This window comes from Chaetura pelagica, unplaced genomic scaffold (genome assembly GCF_000747805.2).
Source record: "Chaetura pelagica isolate M959 unplaced genomic scaffold, ChaPel_1.0 scaffold199, whole genome shotgun sequence".
Taxonomy (NCBI): Eukaryota; Metazoa; Chordata; class Aves; order Apodiformes; family Apodidae; genus Chaetura; species Chaetura pelagica.
In genome coordinates this window covers 317,695-326,032 of record NW_009970714.1, presented here as the reverse complement: position 1 = coordinate 326,032, position 8,338 = coordinate 317,695, and the positions used below count along the sequence as shown (strand labels likewise).

General features: G+C 53.4%; 1 protein-coding gene across 1 annotated transcript; it reads right to left on the bottom strand.

The window, feature by feature from the left end:
* Positions 1–2,382: 2,382 nt before the first annotated feature.
* Positions 2,383–8,035, bottom strand: LOC104396192 (solute carrier family 22 member 13-like). The gene is made up of 10 exons (XM_010006008.1): positions 7,664–8,035; positions 6,447–6,550; positions 5,950–6,104; positions 5,233–5,401; positions 4,815–4,853; positions 4,240–4,503; positions 3,848–4,062; positions 3,265–3,373; positions 2,923–3,133; positions 2,383–2,478 (listed from the first exon to the last, which is right to left on the bottom strand). Exons 1-10 carry the CDS (start codon positions 8,033–8,035, stop codon positions 2,383–2,385), a joined length of 1,734 nt encoding a protein of 577 aa, XP_010004310.1.
* Between the last annotated feature and the right edge of the window lie 303 nt (positions 8,036–8,338).

Below are 8,338 nucleotides of genomic sequence, written 5' to 3'. Positions count from 1 at the left end.
GACATTTTACTGTGATTAATCTAACCAGCACTCTCTTTAGTACCCCTTTAGATGAGGACAGTCAACTTCTGTTTGCCTTTCCATGCAACATACAAGAATTAACCTGGATGCATCTCCCACAAGGGTTTGTAGAGTCTCCTACCATTTCTTCATGAAAACATAAAACTACCAGGCAAACCATTTGCCTATAGCAAGTACAGATGAGGACACCTATATAAAAGACACTGCACATCTATGTACTGTTTTAGCAGGAAAAAAGGTCACCATGCATCTCTTTCTCAGCTTCAGCTGTCTTGTTAGGAAGTAAAACATTTAGGTTTGGTATTAAAAGGACAAAGCTCAGCTGACCCAGAACGTGTCCAGACTATTGTAGAGATACCTCAACTGTGAGGATTTTTAGGCACTGTAGGATACTGCAGGCTCTGGATACCAGGGCCATGGGAGCTAAATAAGCCATGGATGGAAGCTACCAGGGCAGGGTAAGTGGAGCCCATATGTTGAGATCCACAGAGAGGAAAGGCTTTCCAAGCTACAGAGGACTCAAAAAAAAGCCCAAAGTACCCCATTGCATGCCTGCAAAAGCTACTTGCTTTCTCCCACGCTGCCCCACCACACCTAGCTCAGCTCTGTGCTGTGAGCTCTGTTAGCACAGTGAAAGAGCATGTGTGGACCAGGCAGCAGCAACATTAAGCACCAGCAAACCCATTGGAGACCCCCCCTAGTTTCTGCTGAGCTGGGCAAAACAGAACTAGTCAAGCTGTTCAGGTGCTCTTCAGCCAAAAGTGCACCAACCAGTGGCCTTCAAACTACCAGGTGCAGTTGCCTAGAGGAGAGCAGATGACGCGGATCTTCAGCCTACTAGAGGCATGAATGAGATGGAAGCAGAAGTACATCAGATGTGCTTGGACACCTTTATTTAGGAAGCAAGCAGAAACAGAAACTCTTAAGAGCAGAATTCTCCAAAGTAGCTGAGGTTCAGTCAATAACCGAGCATTTTGCTCCAAGCTTTTCCCTCAGCCTTCATACTCAACACCTCATTCTCCATAGAAGCCCAAAGGACGCAGCCCCAGGCTTTGCCAAGGAAAGTGGGTCCCTGGGCAAGGACTGAGCTCCTCTATCCTCAGGGCCACCCAACAGGAGCACAACAGCTAATCCTTAGAAGAGCAGTGCCAGAGAGAAGGTGGCACCACAGGCAGCCCCTCCTGGTGGGGCACTGCCACATGTCACTGATTTTATCCAAAACTCAGTCTTCATCAGACTGAACATCCACACTTTGATCCACGGAAACATGCAGGGATGACAACAGAGAGAACAAAGTCTGCTTTAAAAGCTTCTTGACACTATCTGAAAATAGCCTTTGAGCTGTCTGCAGACAGAGCTGGACCACCACCATCAGTAACTTCTGGACTTCATCTGTCCCAAGCCAGTGGTAAAAGAAATTCATCTTGAGGGACAGGAGATGACAGGAGGGGAAGCACAGGAAAAACACAGGGTTTTTTTCTTCATAATACAAGGAAAAAAAAAAAAAGGTCCTAAATTGTTTAAAGACAGAAATGGGCACAGCAGGAAGGAACAGACTAGAAGAGAACAGAACAGACCTGATAGTCCCAGAAAGATCTGCACTTTCTCCTAAGAGACCAGCTGCCACCGTGTCTCTCAGCTTCCTGGAACAGACAAGTTACCATGGTCCTACACCACAGCCCAATTTTCTGTGCACAGAGCATCCTGACATGCTTTCACCCAAAGCCACCAACACTCAGGCAAAAATCCTGCTGCCTGTCAGACATCCTTGCTCACTGCTTTGGTCATCACATCTTTGGGTTTTTTTTTCCTCAGCTGCCTCAAACTGAAAATTTAAAAAAAAAAAAATAAATCAGAAAAGGAGTGTTTTTAAGAGAGGGTGGCAAGGTGATGGTGGTCAAGGCAAATCACTCCTTCTTGCACATGTGAGCTTGTTTTCAGTGCTGCATCTGCTCTGGCTTTCTCTTTAGTGAGCACAGCACCCTGTGGTGAGGCTGTGCAGTGCTCTAGCAGGTGTCTTGCTTGGACAAAGTTTACAGTCTCACCTTCCTGGAGATGGGACAGGAAAAAAAAAAAGAAAAATGTTGCCTCCTTCCTAAGTTTCTGATTTCTATGTTTTGTCCCTTAAATGGAAAAGCATCAGGTTTTCTCCAGCAAGAACCTGTGGAACACCAGGGGCAGCATATAGTGCCTGGGGATGAGCTAGAGAGGGAGATACGGGAAGGCAAACAAAGAAAAGGAAAAACAGGGATTGGCAGTGATGGCTGGAGAGGTGGTGGTGGCCCACAAATGGAGACCCTGCCTCTCCTCACTGCCCCACAGCACTGGGTTGCCTTTTGCCACAGCCACGTGCAGGCCCAGCTAGAAGTAAGTGGTCTTTGTGCATTCGTTGTCTTGGCCACCATCTTTTCCTTTCACGTGCCCCTTCTCAGAGCTGCTGTTGGCATTTTCACGGACCTAGTGGAAGGGAGGAGAGTTAAAAAGCCAAGCCAGACCCACCAGGAGCTGACAACAGCCTTCAGCAACCTGGCTTCCCATTCATCACTCTCTCTCTGGGACCCCATGAAAGAACCTTCTCCCAGCAAAGGTTTCGGGGCACAATGCCACCCTCTCCCATGAGCAATGGGGTGCTGGGGGCTACACAAGGCCACACGTCAGAGGACACAGCTACAGGGCACTAGCCTTTCACTAGTGGAAGGACAGGTGAAGCCCTGGCCACTGCAGGAGCCCTTCCATTCCAAGGATGGGAATGAAGGGATGACGGCCACCATGGGGCCACCATGGGCACTGTAATGAGGTCTCCTCCCTTCCCTCTGCAGTCAGTGAGCCCCTCTCCCTGCCCTCCCATCTCTGTAAAGCCCTTGAAGAAACCCCCCAGGGCCACCACCCCAGGGAACCCACCTCAGCCGGGGGGTGGGTGTCCCCTGTGTCATCTGCCAGCTCGGTGCCACGGGTCTCGGGCAGCAGGAAGCACAGCAGCCCCACCACTACAGGGACACTCCCGAGGATGGCCATGGGGATGGCTGGGTGGTACTGGTCCAGGAGAAGCACCAAGGGGGCCAGGATCCCCGACAACCGTGCCGACATCGAGCACATTCCCAGCCCGGTCTGCCTGGGGGAGCAAGGGAGGTGTGGGCAGGGCTTGGACCCCCTGGGCCACCATGGAAACGACAACTGGGCTTTTTCCCTTCCACTGACACCAGCCATGGCCAAGGGAAGCCCCAGTGCCTGGAGAGACCTCACCTGAGCACGGTGGGGAAGAGCTCTGCGCTGTAGACGTAGGAGGTGGAGAAGGCGGCTGAGGCGGTGAACTTGCCAATGATGGCCAGGACGGTGGTCACCACAGGCTGGTCTGAGGGGAGGAGGAGAGAAGGCCACTGTGGGACAAGGGAGGGCCCAGCACTCTTTGGGGATGGAGGCTGGGGATGCACAATGACAACTGTGTCACCTTCAGGGGACCATCACCTATGAATGATTCCCAAACGTGGGCTGAGGAACAGCTGTGGCCTGGGGGCCACCTCCACTGCACTTTGCAACCATCATCTCACCTCCCCACACGTTAATTTCCCTAGAGGACAACTCTGCTAATAGGTGGCCTATTGGGCTTGGCTCTACCCTCTCCTGTCACAAAGGTTTGCTGACCAGAATGGACCTTGGGGAGTTGACCAAGTCCCTTGTGGTCATGGCATCAGGGTCAGCACAAGCCCTGAGAGGTATGAGCCAGCTTGGTTGGGAGGACAGGACCTGTCCCAGCAATGGAAAGGTTGAGACTCCATGCCTCCCTGAACCAGAGGTTGTCCTCTCAGGATGGGAAGAGGTTGTTCACCTTCAGGGATGCCAGTGATGACCAGACACACCAGGCCACTCAGCAGCAGGAGAAAAGCCTGAGTTTTCTTCCTCCCAAACCACTGCAGAATGAAGATACAAACAATGCGGGATGGAATTTCCACTGCTCCAAAGGCAAGCTGGGTCAGGTAGATGTCCAGACCAAAATTTGTCAAGTTCAGACTCAGTCCATAGTAGGCAAGGCTGTCTGCAAACCTGGAAGCCAGGCAGGGTGACATTCAGCATGTCTATTGGCCATGAACAAGCCACACAGCATCTTGTGTAGCCAGAGAGAGAAAGATCCCTCAAGGACACCCAAAAACCACGAGTTAAGGTTGACAGTCCTTTCTTTTATTGACCTGCAAGTTTAGAGAGGAGTAGAAAATGTCTTACCAGGTGCATGACATGATCAGGGTCACCTTCCGGAGGTGCTTCTTCCGAAAGAGATCCAGGACACTTCCAGGCTTGCTCTGTATCTCAGGCTTCAGCTTTAAAAGGTAGAAAGCCAAGGAGTCAAAGCAGGCAGAGGGAACCCATGGGCAGCTCTGGTTTGCTCTGGGTGCCCAGCCCAGGAGTTTGGTGACCAGGAGCTTCCTTGGGGTGAACATTTCCCCAGGGCAGGGGCTTGGGGGTGAGCCCGTGTTGGGGCATTTATGCCTGGAAAGCCACAGACTAAAGAGCCTTGGTGCTGATCCTCCCTGAAGAAAAGTCAGGGAAGCACTTGGGTCCTTTCCACACCCCAAGGAGGACTCCAGCAAGCTCCAGGCTGAGCCTCAGCAGCAGCTCTGCTCTTCCCTGCCCTTGCAGCACAGACTTTGCCCCGACTCTGTCCAAAGCAGCTGAAGCTGGAAGCACCCACAGTCCATCCCAAATCAGCCCCAGTGGGCGTGGGAAGATGTTGATCAATGGCCTCAGCTTCAGTGGGTGCGACAAACCCAGGGAAGCCTCTGAAGAGAACCAGCAGTTACCCCCGCCACCACAGCCACCGAGCTGATTCTGGGAGCACCCTGCCAAGGAGATGAAATCAGGAGGTGGTGCCCTGACCTGCTGAGGTTTCCCACAGCCCTGCTCCTTGTGGCCATGTCCAGCAAGTCATGGGCATCACATGTGATGGCTGGGCCTGAGCTTCTCCTCAGGCCAGTTGTTCCAGGCTCACATTGAGGACCCAAAGGGCACTTTTGAAGACCTGAAGCAAAGCAGCTGCTGGTCTTGGGGACCCAGGGCCCCAGGGAGAAGTGCTGAGCTCTGCAGAAGCCCCTCCAGCATCTGCACTTCAATGGGGAAGACCCAGCCTGCTCCTGAGCTGGTTCCTGCTCATGGTCCCCCCTCACACCCACTGCTGTCATGTCATGACAGAGCAAGAAGCTCTTTCCAGGTCCAACTTACCGCATGTAGAAGAGAAAGGCAAATATAGGAGCAGACCCTGCAATCTGCAGCAGCCTCCAGTGGCGGATCCCATAACTCAGACCAGCCAAGATCATCTCTCCAATGGCAAAGCAGCAGTGAGAAATGAGCACTGCCTTTGGCCGCTGGGAGACACCAATCCACTCTGCAGCTGAAGAGAGGAATGAAGGTTCAGAGTCACCCATGGAAACCATTTCCCCTGATACTTACAGGGTGTTTCCCCTGGAGAAGGGCTCTCCGGGAGGTTAGGAGGCCAGCAGGCAGAGCTCTGGCATCAGTCACACATGTAAGTCACCATCATTTCATTAGATGCATCACCTCTCCTTATCTTCAGGCTGTCCTGGTCCTCTCAAGAGGACATGAAGCTCAGGTACACAACCTCTCTTCTGCCAGCATCCACAGAGCCCCTCACTGGGCAGAGCTTGGCCCAGATCATGTCCCAGAGCCATGGGGCTCTCCCTCTGCACTGACCTCCTGGAGCTGGCAGACTGTCCCACTGCCCTCCTCTGAGCACTGGCGTGGGAGAGATGATTCCTGTGGCTCTCACCCAGGTTGGAGAGATGTCAAAGTGCCAAAGGGCAGTGCGGAGCAAGACCTGTCCCCACCGGGGGGTTTGTCAAGTTGTACACAATAATTTTAATTTCTTTACAGACCTTTCCAGTTGCATCTTGAGAGGTCACATCTGCCTGTCCTACTCACCTAAGGACAGTAATGTCATGGTGATCCCTGTCACAGAAGCCCCCACAACACATCTGAAGGCCATGTACACATAGAAGTGGGGCACAAAGGCAGTTCCCAGACCAAACAAGCCCTGGAGGAGGATGGAGATCAGAATGACTGGGCGGCGGCCAATCCTGGGAAGGAAGAAGGAAGAGGGAAGGCACAGTTGGTGCCTGGTGAGACTCTGTGGAGATGTGGTGGAGTCCTGCAGGTCACACACTGGTTGCATTGCCACTTCTGGAGGGTGATGAGGCTCAGACTAGGCTCTGGATTGACATGTGAAGGACCCTGCTCTGCTCTTCTCCCTTCCACCCCCGTGTGGTCATGTCCTCATGGCACCTGAGGACTTTGGTCAGGGTCCTTGATAGTGAGGAGTGGTGATAAAAAGTGCAGGGTGCAGTGCCCAGGGAGGCTGGGAGCAGCCTGTCACTCCACCAGCTTGTGCAGACTCTGGCAGGGCCATGGTGTCTCCTCACCTGTCACTTAGTGGCCCAAAGACGAGGGATCCTAGGAACAGACCCAGCATGTAGACAGACTGGGAGATGTCATGCAGGTCCTTCCTGTCACACACCAGGTCAAACTATAGGAAGAAAACATAGATGCTTTCACTCTCAGCAGGCTCCAGCTGCTTTCTGAGGGTAGATGGCCCTTCTAGCTGCCCAACATGGACTCAAGAGTGGGATGCCCAAGCTTTTGCTCCAGCCCCCAGGAGCAGACATCCCACCCCCCAAGGGCACAAGTCTCCACAGTGTGCACAAAGCTCACAAGTTAGTGGTGAGACAAGTTCATGGGGCACTCAATGGTGCCCCTCTCCCAAGCACTGAGACCTGCAGGGATCCCCCCCCAACCCAGGTAGCCCCAGGGAGCCTCCTGCTTGGCAAAGTTTGCTTACAGTGGGACAGAAACCCCAGCAGATTGCTTTATCCTAGACTGACTTTCCTCCCAGAGGAAAAAGGACGAGTGTCACACTGATTCCTGGGCCAAGTGATTTCTGTTAGAGATGTTCTGCAAGTGTCAGCATCCAGAAAGTATCTACAGAAAGAGCCACACAGGGGGGAGCACGTACAGGAGATACAGAGAGGTTGGGAAGTGATGGAAGAAGTTTTAGCTCTGCTCTTGGGGCATTGCTGTTGCTGGAGCTCCTGGTGACAGTCATTGCAAGCTCTCTTCATCAAACCTGGTAGCTCCACACAGAGTGAGGAGTGATGAGGAACTTGAGCTGTTTGGAATAACCTTTAGCTAGAGTGGCCATGACCAGACCCTGCAGCAGACCCCACAGCTGCTCACCCTAGCAGTTTCCCACCATGAGAGGGAGCAGAAGTCAAGAGCTGATCCCTGCCTCCTCCCCCTGCCCGGGGTGTCCAAAGCACACAGCTGTGCCCAGGGACAAGTCAGAAGGTTACCTACTGTCTGCAGATAGGCAGCTGGGGCAGGGAGACCAAAAAGGTCCCACCAAGCGTGATTAATCTCTCGGCTGGCTCTGCCTGCAGCCCTGCTGGTATCTATATTGCAGCCTGCTTGCATGCAACCCCTCCAGGACCACACCGGGGTGGTTGGGTGATGGAGTCAAGCTCCCCAAAAGGTCTCAGCCTGACGGACCCACAGCTGGCACTGGGTTCCCAAGCTCCAAGGACCAGATGTGTCCATCCCTTCCCCTCCCACGCCCCCACCCCATCAGAAGGTGGTTACAGACCTCGGTGAGCAGGGAGGGGGGCTGTGCTGAGGGGTACACCCAGCCATCTCTGCAGCCCTCCGTGGCGTTCAGGCCGTACGCCAGGATGGAGCCCAGGTCCCAGCCCACCGGCGAGTACCGGGAGCAGCGCTCGTACGCCCCGTCCGCGTCCCGGGGCAGGGTGAGGTTCAGCTGCTCTTCCTCTGTCAGGTTGGGCCCCACGGCACGGATCCAGCTGGTGTCACAGTGGTGAGGCACATTTGGCACCATAAAAAGCTGGCAAAACTGGTGGAAAGCCACGCTGAGGCATGGAAGCACAGTGATCAGCACCAGCCGCTTCTGAAATGGCCCAAAATCACCAACCGCTTTCAGGATTTCCCCGACGCGTGACATTGGCAGCTTCTTCTGGAACAGGACAGTGCTGGGACAGGCTTTGCAGATGGCTGGAATTAATGTTTAAACCTAAAATAAGCTCTGCAGTCAGAGGCGGCCACCACAAATATGTAAAGTCAGGCTAGACGAGGCCTGATATTTTACCCCTCCCAAGTACACCACGTAACACATTAATCACCTCCGTGGCTCTCACAGCCTTATGGTGCCTTCTGCTGCTGGAGCAGAAGGGCCCTGGTTTCAGGCAACCTGGGTGGCACTGACAAGGGAGAAGACTCTTCTCCAAAGCAAGTATTGCATTTGTTG

Coding starts and splice junctions, on each gene's coding strand:
- LOC104396192 (XM_010006008.1), bottom strand. CDS start 8,035: ATGTCACGCGTCGGGGAAATCCTGAAAGCGGTTGGTGATTTTGGGCCA. Junction 6,105..6,446: donor TTTGGGCCACTAAGTGACAG/GTGAGGAGACAC, acceptor CTTCCTTCCCAG/GATTGGCCGCCGCCCAGTCA. Junction 4,854..5,232: donor GCCTTTCTCTTCTACATGCG/GTAAGTTGGACC, acceptor TCTCCTTGGCAG/GGTGCTCCCAGAATCAGCTC.